General features: G+C 41.5%; 2 protein-coding genes across 2 annotated transcripts; one reads left to right on the plus strand and one right to left on the minus strand.

Annotated features, from left to right (window-relative positions):
* The first annotated feature begins 392 nt into the window (after positions 1-392).
* Positions 393-6,934, plus strand: dusp16 (dual specificity phosphatase 16). The gene is made up of 7 exons (XM_072453935.1): positions 393-578; positions 1,522-2,150; positions 2,424-2,562; positions 2,961-3,124; positions 4,237-4,396; positions 4,471-4,594; positions 4,896-6,934. Exons 2-7 carry the CDS (start codon positions 1,872-1,874, stop codon positions 5,878-5,880), a joined length of 1,851 nt encoding a protein of 616 aa, XP_072310036.1. The 5' UTR covers positions 393-578; positions 1,522-1,871; the 3' UTR covers positions 5,881-6,934.
* A 72-nt stretch (positions 6,935-7,006) lies between these two features.
* On the minus strand, positions 7,007-19,680 carry eps8a (EGFR pathway substrate 8a, signaling adaptor). Its single transcript, XM_072453934.1, is given in 25 exon segments — positions 7,007-8,757; positions 10,402-10,534; positions 10,619-10,799; positions 11,424-11,682; positions 11,956-11,979; positions 12,243-12,278; positions 12,363-12,503; positions 12,571-12,682; positions 12,963-12,982; positions 12,984-13,091; positions 13,167-13,350; positions 13,518-13,666; positions 13,768-13,842; positions 13,916-14,004; positions 14,095-14,221; positions 14,505-14,572; positions 14,647-14,783; positions 14,963-15,045; positions 15,113-15,262; positions 15,373-15,534; positions 15,612-15,679; positions 15,895-15,951; positions 16,280-16,344; positions 16,860-16,938; positions 19,569-19,680. Coding segments are annotated over 24 exon segments (2,598 nt in total). The 5' UTR covers positions 16,919-16,938; positions 19,569-19,680; the 3' UTR covers positions 7,007-8,646.
* Positions 19,681-20,682: the final 1,002 nt, after the last annotated feature.

Here is a 20,682-nt window from a genome sequence, read left to right on the forward strand (position 1 = left end):
CTGTCTGGTGTTGTGAGCAGCTCCTGTCTGGTGTTGTGAGCAGCTCCTGTCCGGTGTTGTGAGCAGCTCCTGTCCGGTGTTGTGAGCAGCTCCTGTCCGGTGTTGTGAGCAGCTCCTGTCCGGTGTTGTGAGCAGCTCCTGTCCGGTGTTGTGAGCAGCTCCTGTCCGGTGTTGTGAGCAGCTCCTGTCCGGTGTTGTGAGCAGCTCCTGTCCGGTGTTGTGAGCAGCTCCTGTCCGGTGTTGTGAGCAGCTCCTGTCTGGTGTTGTGAGCAGCTCCTGTCTGGTGTTGTGAGCAGCTCCGTGTGATCCATGTGCTCGCTCTGGGGGCGCCTGTCCCTTTAAGAGGCGCGCGCTCTGCCCCTGTGACTGTGGCTCCGATGACGACATCAGTATTTTTAAACAGTGACCTCATCTCTTATGGCAGCGACAGGACCCCACTAAACCGTCTCGTCTCTTCACTTTAGCTCTTATTTCAGCGCCGTGTCCTCCAAACACACTCGCACAAAGCGGCCCGTGGTGTTGTTCTGAAGCGGACGATTTAAATGTGCTTTGTCTGCTCTGACGGCGACTTTTGGACGGTGAGTTTTCGAAAGTATCAAAGTGTAAATCAAACTGCGGCCGTTTACGAGGCCTTTAGAGTCCAAGTTTTCCTCTGCTCCGTCCCTCGGTTAACTTGAAGTTGTCTACACGTTTTACTTTTAGTTTGGGCTAATTTTACGGCCTGGTCAGTTTCCTGTCGACACATTTAACCCAGCTAAGCCCACAAAATGTCAGAAATAACTCGAGCGAGCTTTATCGAAAACTTAAACTGATATTATGTCGGTCCATGTTGTCCAAGGACACGGACATTTGTGTTATACAATCTATTACAAACACATTATTATTAACTGACAGTATTTAAAACTTTGGGAGCAATGAGCAAGTACATTTCAGAACAAGTGTCCACGTTAAAACCGCATTCATGTGATGTAATAATGGCTTAGTTAATCGAATAAGGCTGTTATGTTGTTTTATTGTGTTTGCAGCTGGTAATGCACTTTAACTTGTGATCAAGTTGAGACTTGGCCAGAGGCAAACTGCTGTTAAACAGTTAAAAACACGTTTATTTAACAGCCACTGCATACTAGTCTGTAATGTAAAAAGAAAAGCAAGAAAGTTAGAAAAGTACTGGCACAAATAGGCATCTTGTGGTCATGATGATCACTGAACACTTAGTGATGTTCAGTTCAATCTGGACTGAATCTGTTTTGTGACTTTAGTTTTTACACTTCATGTGTGAGACTCAGCTTTACAGAAGGAAAGTGCTTATCTCAATGACATAAAAGCTTTGAATAGTTCTCTGATGAAAAATCCCTAAACATTTGGCAAATTACTCCAGAGGGACATTTTTCCCCCCAAAATGTTGCTTCCAAAACAATGACAAATGACCTGCCACTTGCTAACAACTGTTCACAAAGTGACTTGTGTAGACGACGTGTGAATGTCTGTCTAAGTCCATGACTATAGTTTTGTCTCTTTCAGAGCTAACACTATGAGACCCAAGACAAAGGCACAGAGTGATGTCATTGATCCCAGGTGTCTCAAGTGGGCCGCAGTGTGCCTGAGCCCCTGCCCGCTCCACTAACTCACTCTTGTCACAAATACACTGTGGTACCGGACTTTGTCTCGTCGCTGGGCCGTTGCCTCTCTGTCTTTGGACTGGATCTGAGACTGCCAAACACCATGACATCATCCCTGGCTCACATAATGGTGCTCTTCATCTCCTGAGGGCCCTCGCCAGTTTGTGTCACTGCACTGCACAACCAGCTGGGCCGTTTTTAAGGCTACTGCGTCAAGAGGGGCAGCCTTCTTGCCCCACAGGGCTGGGAGGCATGTCGGGGGGTCCCGTGGCAGCAGTGAGTAGGTGCACCATTGCAGTAGGGATGCAGAGGCCTAGGATGGTGCGGCCCATTGGGGCTGAAGCTCTAGTGGCCCTGCGTGAAGGTAGCCTGGATCGAGTGGTGCTGATCGACAGCAGGCCCTTTGTGGATTATAACGCGTCTCACATCCTGGAGGCCGTTAATGTCAACTGCTCAAAGCTCATGAAGAGGAGGCTGCAGCAGGACAAGGTTCAGATTGCTGAACTTCTGCAACACTCAGCCAAGAAAAAGGTATTTTCATCACATCACTGACTATTGTGTCCTCCATTAACTCTTAAACATGATATCACATTCCTCGTTTAGTGTGTGCACTTCACCACAGCGTTCAGTCTCATCGTGTTTAACCCCAAGAGAATTCTGATTTATGATTCACTCAAGTTATTAAAACTGTGTGAAAAGGACTGACCAAAGTGGAAAACCGAGATGTTAGATTGAATTAAAACTCATTTAGCATAAAGCCTCACAATAAGTTTTCTGTCTATACTGATGTTATATTTTGGATAGTTGGAGTGGCGGGGCAATCAAGAAGTTGTTGTTTACGATCAAAGTTCTTCAGACCTGGCAGCTCTCAGCCCTGACTCGTTCCTTTGTGTGCTGCTGGTCAAGTTAGAGAAGACCTTTCCTTCAGTCCATCTACTCTCAGGTGAGTCTTGCATTACCAGCTGAACATGTGCACTAACTACAGAATAATACCTTCATTGAGAAAATACTACGGTCCATTTTGTTTCGAGTCAGACATGAAAAAGTGTCTTGTGATGTGGGTTTGAAGATCTTTGACTGTGACTCTTTTCTCTCTTTTACACTGATGGTGCTGTTATGTAAGCATGATGTCATGCTCTTACAAAGACTCCACCCTTTTAACGTTAAGAAAACAACTCTGAGACCACTCCAATAGCTGCTTGTAAATCTGCCTGTACATGAAAATAAAAAATGTGCACGTATTATCTAGTCAAGTTATTACAAAAGTGTCTTTAATAGATCTGTGGTGGTAATTTTTAGGCCTTGTGAAAGTCATCCTGTGTGCTTTTATCACCTCCTCAGGGGGTTTCTCTGAGTTCTGCCACCTGTTCCCGGGTCTGTGTGAAGGGAAAGCCACATGTATGCCCTTGTGTGTGTCCCAGCCCTGTCTGCCAGCCACCGGGTTAGGACCCACTCGCATCCTGTCTCATCTGTATTTGGGCTGCCAGAGGGACGTCTTGAACAAGGTACAACAGAAAACTAGCACTCGCCTGTCTCTGTGTTTAATAGACCCCTGCTCGTACCCCACATCTTATTTAGCCTCTTACTTACAGCAGTTCTGTGTTTGTCTGCTTATATCACTTCAATTTGTTTGTTTTACATAAAGAAGACATTATGATCTACTATTGGACTACAACCTATGGAAATATTGTTTTTATGTTTGTTGTAACACATTATTTATTTAGTAATAAACAAAAACGTAGGTAATTGTTTTACATTTTGTTCATTTTAAACTGCAATCTTGATGTAAACAGTTTGATAACAGAAACTGGTCCATTGAGTTCCAGTTCTAAACAGCATTTCACTGTAACAAGCAGCAGAATAACATTCATGTGTTTTTAATTGTTGAAATTGTTTTAACTTTAGATGTATTACAGAGCTGTGGGCGGAGATAGGGGGTAGGTGAAAACTGAGAGTCAGAGTAAGCTCATGATGAGGGAACAGTGGGTACACACTAGAATCATCAGATAATCCAATAATTAGATAATTAAAATAAATCTGACATGTGTCAGTTAATTTTTAGAGCAACGGTTTTATTTGAAAGATAAAGGCTAACATTTTAAACATTTTGGTTTAACATTTTTGTTTTTGTTACTTTAGTTTACCTTTTTGCATAAGCTTCTTTGATGTAAGTAGGTTGTTCACAGACAGTTAACATAACTCCAGAAATCAGATAATGAGCATATTTTTGAATAGCCAGTGTCGATCCCTCAGTCTTCCAGGGGAGATCCATTGTAGAAAAAAACATTACCGGGCTGAAATACTGGTTTCAGTTGATACTCAGTGTAAACAAAAACAAAAACAGGACAGTCTATTATCAGGAGGCTCCGCCCTAGTGGGCAGGGCTTACTCAGAGTAGGATAAGTATCCGAGTTCTCAGACTCGATCCACAGATTGAGAATGACTCTTGGACGAAACTCGAAACATCTTGTTTTTCTAAAACAGAGTCCAGATGATACAACTGAAGCTTTTTCTACATAGCCAATGTTATAATATTGTTTAAAGCTCATACAAGTAGATTTTTCATACTATATCCTCTTTAAAATCACAAAAAGTATTTCATACTGTGCGTGTGCAGGAGCTGATGCAACAGAATGAAATAGCATATGTCCTGAATGCCAGCAACACGTGCCCCAAGCCTGACTTCATCCCAGACTCTCACTTTCTGCGAGTTCCTGTCAACGACAGTTTTTGTGAGAAGATCCTGCCTTGGTTGGACAGATCAGTGGAGTTTATTGGTCAGCAGCATTTGCAAAATCATTAGAATCTTCTCTGTATGCATAATAGTTGAGATAACATTTTTGTCTTTCAGAGAAGGCCAAAGCTTGCAACGCACGAGTCTTGGTGCATTGTCTGGCTGGAATATCCCGATCTGCTACTATCGCCATTGCCTACATCATGATGAGAATGAACATGTCTCTGGACGAGGCATACAGGTCGGCTTTATCCTCAATGTGAAAGAGTTGAAATGTACCCTATTGTAGAACTATTATATTATATATTTTTATCACATATCTTATATAATTATCTTGTATGAATGTGTGCTGTAGTATAGACATTTTCAGAAGTAACTGCCTCAGTAGTTCGTAGACATGTTTGTGATCGTTTACATTCCCCAGCTCCAAACAGAACATCTTCGTAATGAGAGTGTCATTTAGCTTTAATTTGACTGTCAAAACTCATTACGCTGATGAAGCACTCTAATGAGCTCCACATTCCTCTTGTGCTTTGTGGCAGGTTTGTGAAAGAAAAGAGGCCAACCATATCACCAAACTTTAACTTCCTGGGTCAGCTCTTGGACTTTGAGAAGAGAATCAAAAACGTCCATGGTTTAGAGAACGCTCATGAAGCTCATGTGCCCTCCAGACCTGTGTGTGACCAAACCTGCTCCTCTGGTTCTGGGACTGTTCCTGAAACACTCCCTCTGCCCTGTTCCCTCACTGAGCCGACTGAAGAGCACCTGCTGGAGCACCTCAGCAGTGTGCACCTCTTTGACTGCCCGGAGGAGTGCGTCCGACTCAAGCGCTCCTTCTCACTGGACATTAAGTCGTACGTTGAACCAGCAGGAGCCAGTGGACACAGAGCGGACGCAGGAAGAGCCTCTGGTTTCAAAGAGACCACCAGTAAACCCTGCCAGTTCTCCCCAGTAGAGGAGGTGTCAGAGCAGTCCACCCCAGAGCAGAGCCCTGACAAAGAGGAGGCCAGTGCCTCTGAAGCAGTGGTTAAACCAGCCAAAAGCAGTGCCTCCACGCTTCAGCGCAGCGGCAGTGTGGAGGACAGTGGCAGCCGCGTGCCCATGGAACTGTCCTGCAGCCAACAGTTTAAGGGCGGCCCGGGCGGCGCTCTGAAGGGCTGGCATTCAGACATTCTGCTGGGCCCTGTCACTGTGTCCACATCCTCTTTGGCCGGCAGTTGGTTTCTGTCCTCTGAGTCCACTCGCTTTTACTCCACGTCAGCCATTTTAACTGGCGGCGGCTTCACCTACAACTACAGCCACGGCCTGGAGGCGGTGCGGCGCCGCAGCCGCCAGAGAACTGGTGATTGTGGCGACTCCCGCCGCAGTTGGCACGAGGAGAGCAGCTTTGAGAAGCAGCTGAAACGGCGCAGCTGTCAGATGGAGTTTGGGGATGGGATGCCGGTCAGCCACTCTCGAGAGGAAATGGTCAAAGTGGGCAGTCAGTCGAGCTTCTCTGGAAGCATGGAGGTGATCCAAGTGTCCTGAAGCAATCACATGATTGACACTCGACCAACATAAGAGTTAGGACTTCTCACGAACAAGCAATTACACCAACTAGCTTCTCAACTTTTAGAGTTACAGCTGTTTGAGTAAAGCATCAGCAATTACAAATGAAGATATAAAAATGTATTGTATAATCATGATGTAGCCTCATAACAGCAGCATTCAAACTGCGGCGTTGTTCCAAATAATAGCAGTCCAACATTAATTACAGATAAACTACCAATTTTGGTAGAAATCATTTTCCAACAGCCACAACGTGTTTGATTTTAAAACTGTGGTAATTTTGTTTTGTACAAGCTGAAAAATGCACGGCTCAGCTAAATTTTTTTGGGAAATGCATCTGAACACTTCTGTGAACAGATTCCAGCCCGAGACAATTGGACTACAGGCCACAGCTGAAACTGCACCTGACACGTTTTTAAAAGCATTGAGGTCCAGAGATCTCTATTGTTTTGATGGTTTGGAAATCAAGAAGTCAATCATTAGTGTGTTTGTGGCTTAAGCGTTATGCAACATGACCTCCCCAATTATTAAAAAGTCTCATGGCCTGGTTTTAATGGCTTTCTTTCCAATTATTACTACTATTACTCGTTAGTCATCAGCCATTTGGACAAAATACTTCTCCCAAAAACAAGGGACTTATCTGCTTTTGATGTTGGACTGCAATCATTTTGGACAACACCGCTTATCCTGATGACCTCTGACCTTGTGAATGTGATGAAAGGAACAGTGGATGTGAAGAGCCTCTGAATGTTTTGAATCTAGAGTTTATTTAGATGGAGGTGGTCAGGTGGACAGGCTGGTTGAAGGAGGCTCTTATGTGTCGGAGATGTTCACAGTTGAATCTTTGCACTATTTGTGGGCTGAAGAACCTGGTTAAGAGTGTTTGTGTTGTTGTTGCAGCCATACTTCAGGTTTGAAGATGTGAATGGGCATAATGTAGACTATTTTTTTAGTGAAATCGTTGATTGAAGCAACAGATTTATTGATGTGTCTTATAAGAATGACAGTTTAATTAAACAAGAGTTTGTAAGAGCCCTTTCCTGGACATTCTTTTCATTTCATGCCCGTTTGACATCACCAGTCGCCATAAACACAATCTACACAATTTTTCTGTAAATGATTTATTGTAGAATGGGCAAATCCAAAAGGAAAAGGCACCATGAAAAGTCTACAAACGCTTCATCAAATTAACAACTCTGATTGGCATCTGTGGTTTTACTAAACAGTCGTGCCCCTGTCATTATTATTCTGTATTGATAAATACACATATTTGAGCTACTACAAAATGGCTAATGCATCAATACCAGTGTTACAATTGTCACAAATGGTGACATTTTATTCTATGCCCCACATGTCGTGCACAATTACATACAGTAGCATTTTATTAAATACACAATTATACAGTTGTGTTACTCATGAGACTGATCAGACACAGATCAAACAGCCCTAGTTCATGTTTTTGCACTTTTGGAACAGTTTGTGGTCTTTTGTTCAGACCTAAAAAAAACTAACCTTCCAGACAAATACATTTTGTGGCAACTGGCAGTACTAACACCTGAGTGAAAATGAGTAGTTCTGCAACCCCAACCAATGTTCATTTCATGGTTTGTATGCCATTTATAAAGGATGTTCAAAGTGACATTACTGGGCATAAATAGTAAAGCAATTACAATCCTACTGCTTAAAAATGTTCACACATTCTAATGTCTCGGGCAAATCAGGCAGACAACGTTACATGCTAACAGGGATAACGGTTGCTTTTGGTGGAACTTGTACAAGAAGCAACTACATTCACTCAAATTGCACAATTACTTAAAGTTAAGATCCACAGATGATTAGATCAGGTACTTTTCTGTGCAAAAATGCTAAACTTATCTAAGTCTAAGAGAAAGGCCATTCCTCTCAAGACATTCATTTCTTAACATTTCAAATCAAGATAAAAATTATTAGATATAGTTTTCCTAAGAGCAAATGGTACATAAATATTAATTTATTGGTGAATATTTCGACTGTAGTTGGATATTCCCAGGACAATTGTCAACAACTGCCTGTTAGCTGACCTGTGAATGTGTGAATGCAAAACTATCAGTTCCAGTTTGTGCCTTTCAATTTGTGAGTTAACTTATTTTTTCATAAAAATATACGTGATCAGTCAAATTTGACTCACAAAGCACAAGTTGCTCTCACAATCAGAGACAGTATTCACTCTAAATGAAAGTACAGACAGACAAATCTTGTCCATGCAAGATCTCTGACTAAACTGTTTTTTTTTTGTTTTTTCTAAAGAAGATACTTGAGTCCTCACTTACATTTTAACCAGCCTTGGCTCAGCTTTGAACAAACTGAAGTAAATAAGAGGCTGAAGAATGGACTGAAGACGTTTCCATCGACATACAGTTGTCTATACAATGCAGTGATTAGGACATGTTTAGTGAATACAACCCACACGTGGCGATTCAGAGCCTGTTCATTTTGAAAAGGACAGGCACAAAGTGGAGCTTGCAGCCGTAATACTAAGTTGATGACAACCCACTGAGTAGCTTTCCTGCATCCTGTAGATTTCTTGGTCAGGTAAAGTTGGCGAGTGTTAGAACATCCTGGACGCTCCTCGTGTCGTCCTCATGGAGAAGAGCTGAGCAGCTCCTGTCGCCGCCGCATGACCTCCACAAAATGAGCGTGATCCTCTGCTGCCTAAGAACGGACGGCATGAGACAAAACTGCAGCTTTAAAATGTGAAAGGACGACTCAGTGGGTGCTGCCTTCATCAAAAGACTCCACCCCAGAGTCCCAGGTGGAGGTCGCTAGCTTCTCCTGCCTCCTCCTCATGATCTCCAGCAGCTCAGCGCCAGAGCCCCTCTGCAACACAAAACAAAATACAGGCATTCCCAAACAACCAACAAGCAAAACCAAACGTTTTAGGCCAGCTGCAAGCGTATTTCCATGGTCTTGCTACAATTCACAATAAACTACTTCAGCTTCAGCCTGTTTGTAAAAGTAGCTGGGTTGGGAGGAGCAAATATCATAATATGTAATGTATAATATATATTATCATATAATATGTAATGTATAATATATATTATCATATAATATGTAATGTATAATATATATTATATTCAGATGAAACGCCTTTTCCAATTAAATGGGGCAAAAGGTGTTTCCGAGCTAAAGCTTCAAATGTGCAGAAAACATTTTGAGCAGAATCAGGGTGCATGCTGGGTAAATTCAAAGCTGCAGTATACAGTGTGAGTATTTGCATCTGGTGTCACAAAGGTGCCCTAGGTGTAGGACAATGTATCAAACCTCTGAATAAGTTTATTACTCGAGTTTACTTTTATATCTTAGAAATGTGTTAAGTCAACAAGTTAGTGAGAGCTGCTGTGGGTCAGAACTTCTGCCAAAGACACAAACCTGTATCAAAACGGTTTAATTTTACTTACCAAAGCCAATTATGGATTGATGAAAAGACAAAGTGCGTCGTCATTTTTGAATGACTTATGAAGCAGACAGTTGAAATAGTGTAGCACAATGTGTTTGTTTTCAAATTGGCATAAATGATAAAACATTTGATGATTCTATTAATCTGATGGGATTTTGCCCTCATAATGTACAGTAAATGGGAAAATATTTCAGCATAGAGGTGAAAAACACACACAAAAATATTTTGATACTCATCCACATCCTCAAAAAATGATATGACATCATATCATTGGTGGAGAGTGACACCAGCTATAAAATCAAATCTACATTAACTTAGGGGAATAGAGGAGGTCCTATTACAATCTGCAGATTGTTTTGATAAACAAACACATTATGGACTGTTTGCATGTGAACCCGGTCAAATGTAACGGGTAAAACATGCACTAGTCCAACACTACTAAACCCACACAAGTTTGTCTCTTGATGTCTCCATGCAAGATACCAGCGACACTCTACAGTATGGACACTAGGGGGCGCAGTTGCTCATAGACGGGGCCAAAGTGATCATTTGGGATGGGAAGGATCTCTTACAGCAGCAACTACTCTTATAAAACTGCATGCTGATGGCCAGATTTACACTCTCGGAGCCGATGTTTAAGTTTGAGCAATCAACCATTAGATTGAAATAAAAACATACTATCACAGTTGGATACATCTTTAATAATGATAATGATAATGATAATGATAATAATGATAATGATAATGATAATGATAGGTGCATTAAATCTGACCAGCAGCATGGAGCAGTGAAAATCAGATTATGGACACAATACCTTAATATATGTTGTAACACATTCAGAAGATCAAAGGAGAGTCAGAAGAAAACCTGCAGTTGGGAAATAGACACCACACACCAGACCTTGCCAGAGTTTGGGGATAGAAAATGTGAAGACAAAGACCTAGACCTAGAGATGATGGCCTCACCACAAATGTTCAGATATCTGCTCTATCTGGTTAATATTTTCCATTATTATTTAGTCTAACATAATATTGCTGACCATGCCATAAGCGGCGTGCACTCACCTCCAGCGCCGCCTTCTGCACCATCACTTGACTGTAGACTCGCGCTCCATCGTCAGGACAAACAGTCTTCAGCTCCTCCTTATTCAGCGAGAAGAGCTGGGCACCAGTCAGAACCCCCAGGCTTGAGATAGTCCTACACGTAAATATGAACCATAAACCTAGGAGGTACAAGTAGTAGCATGTGTTTTTTGGTTTTACAAAAGAAGGAATGACTTACACGGGACTGAAGCCTTTAGTCTCCAGCCAGCTCCTCACATCGTCTGGAGGAGAGTCGTACGAGATGTTCACAGTCTGGCCGTTGCCTCGACAGGGAACCTGAAACTTCTTCTGAGTACTTCGTCCCAGAGTCAGTCTGTGCATGAGCTCATCTTGCACCTCCTCCATGTTGGATTTCCTCCCTACATTAAGATAAACATTTGCCATCATACATAACAATTCATTATACTAATGACATCCTCGATCGTAAATAAACTCTGATGTCCAGTCTTTTACCAATCAAAAACATAAGACTAAATATAGCACACAAAAGTCAAAAGTTTAAACAAACCGTATGCAACGTGTTTTTTTTAAAATGTTTTGTGTTCTGAATTACAAAATATTGGTCTTGAAGTTTTTTGTTATAATTTGGTGTTTTGGTTCAAGGGAAGAACAATCAGCAAATTGTCAAGAGTCAGAATCAAACTCTCAATGTTGCACCTGAACAGAACCTGGCATGAGTGCACTGGGTTGCCAGTATCAATACTAATATCCTGTTGGTTTAAACTATAAAAGTCCTCTCTCTGATCTGAATAGTCACTACCTAAAGCCCGGCTCCTGCACCAATCATGAGTCAGTGCAGCCTCTGCAGCTCAGTGAGCCTGGCATTCTGGAGCTTCTGAGCTGAACATGACCCATGGCCTGTCCATAAACCTACATTATAACAGAAATTATTCTGTTTAACCTCATTGATTACTGCACATAAAATGCATGACATATTTCACTCATCCTTCATTGAATACAATTCAAATTTCAAAAGGACTCACGGTTTGCAGGTACGGCCTGCTGAGCCTGGCTGTGCTCCCTCATGGTGACGTTGCCCTCGCTCGACGTGGTGCTGTTGTGGCGACTCACGGAGTTAATGTAGCTGCTGGGTTTGGTGGTCACACTGGTTGGGGGGGGCAGAGGCGGAGTAGGCAGGCCGACATGGGCGGGAGGAGGGGACGTGGGGGACATGGGGGACGTGGGTGTAGGTGGCATCGAAGTCACCACTGGTTTAGTGTGCTCTGGTCTGTTCGCTTGTTTCTGAAATCCAACAGGGACATTTTTTATTCTAACTACTAGCAACAATCTATATTTGAACAACCAACAACGAAAAAAGACAACAAAAAACAGTGTATGTTTGTATTATTAATGTTTTAGTCTTAAGTCTTAGGTCATACAATCACATTAATGAGAGTTGACGTAGTTAGCAGCTAAACTTAGTAAACCTCACAACATATACAATTATATATTTACACAACACACTAGAGGTTTACTAGACAATAATCAGTGTCTATGTGAAACACACCACTTTACCTCATTCAATTCTCCCAATAATTGCTGCCAAAAGAAGCAAGAAACAAATGTAAAATGATACAACAAAACATTTACATTTCTTTGTCACTGCATACACACAGCAGTAGTCCACAACAGGCTAATTTGAAAAATCAAAGTCACATTTCAACACAATTCAAGTTCAAGGGTAGAAAAGTCACATAAGAAGACTAAAGTGAATTGTGTCCTTATGTGAGACTGTTCTTTAAGGGCACACAGAAACAATACCTAAACTAGTCCTCAATCTAGAGACCACTGCCCTACTTTACCTTAAACAATTCAAACTCCTTCTTTGGCATCATGAGCTTTGGTTGATGGAAAATGGACATAAGAGACAATGATTGAGTGGTACGGGATGAAAAACAGTAGGTTTGTTTAGGGTCCCATACTTGGATAGTGTGGCTGTAGACGGGCTCTCCTCTACCCGACATGTCCACCGCTTTGGTGATCTCCAAGATGTTGTTTGGCACATAGCCGCACGCTCCGCAACCATTACGGACTTTCCACCACTGCTTTCTGTCATCAAGAACCTGACAAAACATAAAATGAATAACGCATTTGTCATACTGAAAAACAGCAATTAGATCTTTTATTTACCTCTAAAACTTCATCCTTCAAGACTGAAAGTTCTGTGTTATTCCTTGCAACAAAGTCATATTTTGATTTGGCAATCAGCTTAGTTTGACCTCCGCCATCAGCTTCATACCCCCTGACAACAAACAAAAACTGTCATGATAATGGATTAAGTAACCCAAAAAACAGAAGTATATAATTTACCCCTTCTACTTCAATAAATCACGTTTATTTTACAAAATTATGTTTGTTTTAGCAATGAGCCATGGAGAAGTGTCCAAAGCGAGCCAAGAACAGAGATCAGTCAGATGAAGCATTTTAATATTTTAGAAAAAGGAAACGCTTATGGATCAAGTGGGAAATTGAGTTTGAAGGAGGAGCAGTTCTCCAGGGCTTGATTTTTGACCTAAAGTTACCGGTCTACACAGCGGGTGACAAGCTTGCCTAAAAGGGGCCACGGCCATGTTCGGGTCCAAAACCTGCATGCGTTTGTAGGTGCTGTTGACATACCCATCTCCAGGGGGAAACCTCTGCATCGCTGCGTGCTACGAGACAGGACGCACAGTTATAACGATAGTAGGCAGATTGGAGACAAGGTCAAACGGTTTGCGGTATCTCACCTCTTGGGCAACTTGAAGGTTCAGCTCCTCGTTCCTCTGGATTTCAGCATTAACCAGGCTCTCGGCCAACTGGGCAAGCTCTTGTTCACGTGATGGGGGGACCATAGGAACAGCTGGAGGTTCCCAGCCGTCACGAAACTTCAGAACACAAGGAGGGAAATAGTGCTCTTTAGGCCACTCCAATCTGGAAAGAACAGAAAAACAAAAGCTTATATTCATTTTTTAACATCTATTTTTACATTTCACACGTCTTAAAATAAGACTCAAGCTAAAAATTCAGTGTCTTTTTAACTTGAAGTTGTTAACAGAATGTAAGAAACACTTCAATCAGTACAGACTGTCACAGCCCACCTGCACTTGGTCCAGGCGTCCCCCAGTGCCACCCACATGTGCCTCTCCTCAGCTGTTCCTGCTGAATGGAGGAAGTCAATGGCTTCTCTTGTGAGAAGAGGTACAATGACACTTCGAGCCAAATCCACACTGCCTGAGGCCTGGATCACCTGCAAGACAAATGCACCTTTTATTTGATCCAACAACAAAAGTCTATATGCTAAAAGAGACATAAAAGTAAGTATAGACTGAAACAATATAAAGGGCTGACCATCTTTAGTGGCATGAACAGGAAGTGAACGAGATCCACAGCACTCGGGTTCTGGATCTGGTCCTTCAGTGCTCCCTGCAGTAAAACATACTGTCAAACATTGAAATAAAATGCCTTGTGTGTGAACAGACAGTGGAGAGCCACGCACCAACTGGTTGAAGGCATGTTTGAATTTCTGCAAACAATCAACAAACTCTTCTTCACTTGGAGGCTTGGAGCGCAGAGTGAGGACGCCCTCTAGAGGATGCCATTACACAAAAAAATGACTTGCAGTAAATACTATTTAACTGGGTGAAGCAATAGAAATTCAGATAAAAACTGGATTACCTCCTGGATGTCTCCTTTTTCCTTTTTTGGTCTTTTTCCTCTTGGAAAGCTCATTGAAAGCCTCTGCTGCCTTTTGCAGTTTTGTTACAAAGAACTCAATGTCATCCAAAAGGTGGTTCAATATTTGCTGTAGCAAAAAGTAAATGATTAATTATTGAGAGTTATTTTGGACTTTATTTGAATAACAATGTTTAATATTTTCCAAGATAAAACCCAGGCTGGCTAAACATTTAGTCTGCTTTCTTTATGTAACCAGATTTGAGCTCAAACTCTGATGATACTCAAAGTCCAATCATCTTAAATCCGTTGTTGTCTATTGTGCTGTAAACCCAGCTGACCCACCACTTTGTGCTCAGAGCTAGAGCAGAAGTACATAACGTTCAGTCAAAATAAGTCTGTTAAAGACTGACCACTTCTCTGTCGACCCGGGCTGCAGTCATCTCCACTGAACCGTCCAGCTCGTACACACGCTTCTCATCTGACACAAAAAACAATCAATGAAAATCGTGACATCCCAACAGAGCCACAGAAGAGTGAGCAGTGACTACTCACAGTCTTGCTGCTCACTGGTCCAAGCAGACCAGGCTGCCACTCGACTCTTCACATCCACCTGAGTGTCAGCAGCGGGGGGCTCTGGGGCGGGGGCCGCAGGGGGCGGAGGGATGATCCCATCACTTTTTAGGATCATTCTACACACACACATAATTCAACATATTTATACACAGAGACTGATACAAATGAAGGCATTACGTCCAACAGTCATTTCTGTAGAAAAGTGAAACAACTGAAATCCAATAAAAATGGTCAATCTAACAACATCTCTGTGTAAACAAAAGAAGTTTTGAACATATGTTTAGACGACGCTTACTTTAGTGCCTCTGGCCTCTTCTTTACTTTTCCACCTTTGGCATCACTGATGGCACTGTCGATGTCTGCATGGACCAGGTTTGCCTGAAGGAAAAGCATCTCTGAAGTCTCTGTGTTTCAAGTTTAGATCAGTCATGAGTCTTGTTGTTACCTTGATGTCATCGCACTGGAAAAGGTGCAGGTCAGGTTTGAGCTGCCCAGATTCTTTACAGACCAACGCCAGAATGGAGTCATAACTGCAGGCATTGATCACAGCCTGGCAGTGTTGTATCGTCCCAATAGGAAAGTTTTCCAACTCATTCTGAAAAATATTCATTTCTAAACCTTATGTTTGTACAAATGTAGCACAGAGTTTCAAATGAATGAAATGCCTGTAATGTGATGCTTGAATTGAAAATGGTGCCTGCTGACCTTGGTCTCCAGGTCTATGAGGCTCACGGCCTTGTCCTCCACCTGCAGCAGCATCTCCTGAGTCCACACTTTGCCTTTGGCGTCCAGCAGGCGCAGCCGTCGAATCCCGTCATCAACTGTGACCATCCCATCTTTACGGTCCAGAACAAATGTGGTCAGGTGCTGAGGACGGACCAAACACAAGATGCCATAAACAATGGAACAGACAAGCTTTGAGGATGTGTTGGGACACGCATCACCTCGACATGATACTGTGAAGTGTCCGTCAGGCTGTTGATGCTGTTTTTTGTGTAGTGCCTTCTTTGTTCTGCAAGAAACAAAACAACATCATTTTAAATGAAATAAAACATGAAGGAGTAGTCACACTGCCAAGAAACTCACACAGAAACAAAAACATTACAGACAATCTGCATCACATAAACACCTCGACAAACCTGGATTGAATTTCAGATATTTTTCAAAAGCCCATGCATTAATCTCATTATTAATCAAAAACACAGATCACACGGTTCACTCGCTCACTTTGACTTTGCTTTTTGTTTTTGGCAGACGAGCGAAAGAAATACATTTCTTCTCTTCCTGTAAATATAAGAAAATCACTGAACTAACATTGTCCAAATTATACTAATAAATACTAAAAGTATCAAACTAATTTGAATGAAAACATTTTTCAGTCACAGATACATTTGGACCTGAGTAGTTGTATGTGGTCTTTATGCTGTATATCAGAACTAATATAAGACTGTAGGAATATTAAACTACTAATATTTTGTCTAGAAAACTACTGTACATTCTATACTACAAACATTTTTAAAAATAATGATTATGTTGCTATCACCAAATCTGTACTGTAAACCCACAGACGTTAGAAACACCAGCAGTGAGCGACAATAGAGGACAAACTCACCGTAAAGAGCTTTGGCACTGGACTTGGCTTTAGACTTTGGAGGCTCTGGAGATGAGCCATGGCCACTGCAATAGAAATCAAACAGAGAGCTTTTTTTATGTTGCCTGTAGGCACAAGTTATTTTATTTGTCGTTGCTTAAGATAGAAATTTGCAAATGTTTTTTTTTTTTTTTTTAAATATGAATGCATCGTATGTGTGTGTTTGTAGTTAAATACAGTACATCATGTATTGTTTCGCAGGAATTTAGCAATTAAGACACATTTTCTAATACATACACATTATTTGAATTTATTTTTATTTGTATTACTTTTATTAGTTTTGGGTCTATTGAAACAAGTTGAGAGGTCCCTTTTACCTTTTGAGGTCTACTGGAGACAGAACGGCTGAGAGCAGCTCGAGTGTCTGTGAAACGGGATATTTTCACACATTGGCTTGATTCTGACTGCTGACAGCATCAATATTTAATCGGACTGCTTAATGCTACGGAGCGCATCAAACGACCTCACTACTCACTCCCTGACCCGCAGCCACACACTTGTTTCGAATAAACAAAACAACCTGTGATGAGCAAAGTCTTACTTGATTTGGGAGCTTTGGGAGCCCAAGACATTGGAGGTCGGGGTGTCATAGCCGTTCATCCTGCCTCAGTGACAGTCAGCTGAAACAACATTATGGCCATTCAATACAAATCCAAGTCAACTTAAAGTGACAGACAATGACACATCAAAATGTCTCATACTGCTACAGAAAATATCAAGACAAATGATCATATTAAAACTATAAAGGTAGTTTACTGACAATAAATCATAACTAAAGCAGAATAATCCCAATAAACACATTTGTTAAAAAAAAACAGCAGCATAAAAAGCCGAATGAAACAATTTAGAAGTTAGTTAGTATCCATAATTAGTCACACAAGTTACTTATTCAACTCTAAAGCGCAGATCTTATCGTACTCCAATAAATAAACTAAAATGTCCCACTAGTATAAACAGTATAAACTCGTCCAGGGTTAGAGTGTTCCATTGAGTCCAGATGACTACAACTGAATCTTTTTCTACACTAGTATAAAGAAAATGTACACAAAAGAAACATTGAGCCTCCAAAAATATTGTTCCATCTTCAAATTATTGAATGAAAACTCGATGTAGTAATTAACTATAATTAGTTCTTGAAAAACAAACTTTAGAAGAACCTGAATGTATTGCCATCACATCATTTTGAATAAATTGAAATGTCTAACAATGTATTCTTAACACTAGTTGCAGCTCTTCCATATATTTGAGCAACGAGAATAATTGAAATGTCTTCATCACAAGCAGACACAAAACGCATAACAAATCTTTCTAAATGAAACTCAATCTTCTGCTTGTTCCTGTGAATGGAAATGAGTCAAAAGCGGGCGACATCGTGTTTGCTGAATACGGACAGTGTTGCAGCATGTACAGCGTGTGATTGCTTTTCCCAGGACTCCACTCGCCCTTATGTTTTATTCATCGGGGACTCTCTCTAATGTCCGACTCTGTAGCCACGGCAACGGGCATGAACAACGCAACAGTAAAATACCATTGTTAAATACAACACTTCAGATCTGTGATTGGCGACCGCCTTATTCTCTTATGTCCCCATCTGAAACTAAACAGACTTTATCTTGAAGAAAGGTTTGCTCAGGCCGTTTAAAGAGAATGTAACGTCCTACAGAGCGTGGCAGTAAATGTCAGACAAACGTATCAGTGCCAAACAGATGCTGGACATCACACTTTTGTTTGTTCTGCACATGTGGTGCTCAAACTGTGATGGAGTGGCACATCTAAGTAGTGACCTCTGCTACATCCTGGTTGAGGAGGAGTTTGACTCAGGCATTTTTAAAAACATAGATTTTAGTTTATTATATCCTTCTGGAGACTGTTCAAGCCAGAAGACAAAATATTTATCAACCCCAGCCAGGTACCAATATTGATACCAATATTTGCAATTGTAGCTCGTCATCTATTGTCTGTAAAGCTTCAGAAAGAGCCGGTATTTAGTTTGAGCTGAACACCTGAGAACAATCGATGTCGTCCCTCAATCGTCCGGAGTGAAGAACTGACTAAAGAAAATACATAATGAGGGACATTATCACAAAATAGTAACAGGGACAGATCAAGATCGATTCTCATTGTCATATCGCCCAGTCCAACGGTTTAAGCAGTAACTGAGTTAAGTCATTTTACATTATAACCTAAAAATGACAAAAAATGGCCCTACAAACAAGAACTTGATGAATTCTTCATGGTCTTTTCATAATGTCGAGGAAAAAGTCTCGATCCAAGTTTAGTCCATGTTCAGTTATAAGAATCCTAAATATTTTCTGATATGAAGACCACACAATATAATAATCCATGGGACCACAGCCCAATATAGTCTGGCTTTGGCTCTCAGGGTCCTAATGCCCTAGTCTTAGACCTCACACATGTATCAAGTCAAACGCTTGAGGGGAAGAACAGACTGTACAGACAGAAGGTCTCTTATCATCATTAGCATGTAGCAATACAAGGACCCGGTCCTTTGAGTCAAGTTCCTATTATTTGATATAGATAAAGATAGTTGTATAAATACTTTCAAGTCTTTATACAAAATTACCAAATACAGAAGAATCAGAGAATCAGCTCATAGGTTTGCAATGCATGTGATCCTTCTTTAAAAAAAAAGTATGGCACAACCTTCAATTTGTTCCTGTAAAATTAAACATTGAAGGTACATCAAACTAGCAACTGTAAAGAGAAAACAGATTTATTTTTTAAGGAAAAACATCAAGTCATCTCAAGTTCCAAGTCAAGTCCCGAGTTACAGGTCTTTAAGTCCAAGTCCAGTCTCAAGTCGTTGTCCATTTGAGTTTCTAGTTCAATTCTCAAGTCATCCAAACAGTGACTCCAATCTGACTGGAGTCCACAGCGCTGGTCTGTAGTATTTAAGGTGAGCATGAGGCCTACGACAGGGACACCGGGCTGCATCTGGTTGCTATGACAACAGCACATGGCATGCAGCTGACTGTGCACCCCACAAACGAGGAGCAGGGCAGTAAAGTGTTTCCACAACAGCAGAGTGGCTATATTTCTTTGGACTTTCTTTGGACATAACCTCAAACATCACAGAGCAAGAGCAAGAGCAGCAGCACGGGTACACAACCATGAAAATGATACAAGCAGACGACAAATTAATTATTTCCCGTCACTGTCCCTAATGTTTTATCAGCCTGAAAACTGTTTAAATATTAACCCGTGTCCAAATACACTGTTGTTGACTCACCAAAGAGGAACTGCTCCGTCATTGTTGCTCCACTTTAATAATGTGCACGTGAAAAAAAGCTGAAACTGTGTCAAACTAAGCCAGTCGTTTCCGTTCGTGTCGGACAAAGCCAGTCATCTCTGTTAGTGTCTGGCAGAAGAAAGTAAAGAGGATTTGTAAGAAGATTTACATCCATGCTGCCTGCGCACATAATCCTTCCTCTCATTGAGGGCTGGGGCTGTTGTCCATGACGACTTTCTTGTTTCATGTATGGAAATTAGGTTATGTATATTTGCACCACACAAGTTAAGTTCACAAACACCAGCTAAATCAGTGTCGAAAAGCCAGGCATCGAAAAGACTTCCCACAGAAGTCATTTGGTTTCTTACAGGAAGACAGCTAAATGTATGACACTTTAGCATCACATATCTAAGAGAAGGCTAATCCGCACGCAGTGGAGAGGAGCGCTTCATGTGGACAATTGTGCCGATGTTGATTGAGTGACCTCAGGGCACCGAGCGACTAATCAGGCGGCAGAATGAAAACACTGCTGCGGTTGGATTGATTCATTCGTGATCAGGAGGTCCAGGACAGTGAGCTCTGCCGGGAGTTTACACTAACCTATATACAACCAGCTCTGTGAACGTGAAGGGCCGAGGACACGCTGTGGACCACCAGCAACGCAGAGACACGCTGTACACCATCTGTCCAGACCACGCTTTCTGGTTTCTGACTAGAATTAGAATTAGAATGAATTGACTTCGAATTAGGGCTGCAAACAACCATTATTTTGGTAATCGATTAGCCTAGGAATTATTCTTTAATTTAATTATTGTAAGGCCTGCGAATACGAACCCTGGTTGAGAATAGTTAGACGAAAAAACACTAAATTTAGACATTTCCCCTTCTGTGCGAGTCCTGCCCTGTCGGAGTAATATATCCTCTTCTCTCAGCTCATGTTTCTGAGTCTGTGTATAGACTAGTTAACGATTATTAGCTGACGACCGTATTTCTATAATCGATTAGTTGCGATTAAATCACTTGTTGCAGCCCTTTACATGTAAAGCATCTCTACTAATGATCTACAGGTATTTTAATCTGGATCAAGCATCTTTAAACTGATGTAGTTTGTACT

Source organism: Eucyclogobius newberryi, unplaced genomic scaffold, assembly GCF_026437365.1.
Source record: "Eucyclogobius newberryi isolate DKJ021-1_F unplaced genomic scaffold, fEucNew1.0.hap1 SCAF_2, whole genome shotgun sequence".
In the NCBI taxonomy this organism is placed as follows: Eukaryota; Metazoa; Chordata; class Actinopteri; order Gobiiformes; family Gobiidae; genus Eucyclogobius; species Eucyclogobius newberryi.

Coding starts and splice junctions, on each gene's coding strand:
- dusp16 (XM_072453935.1), top strand. CDS start 1,872: ATGTCGGGGGGTCCCGTGGCAGCAGTGAGTAGGTGCACCATTGCAGTA. Junction 2,151..2,423: donor AACACTCAGCCAAGAAAAAG/GTATTTTCATCA, acceptor TATTTTGGATAG/TTGGAGTGGCGGGGCAATCA. Junction 2,563..2,960: donor TTCAGTCCATCTACTCTCAG/GTGAGTCTTGCA, acceptor TCACCTCCTCAG/GGGGTTTCTCTGAGTTCTGC.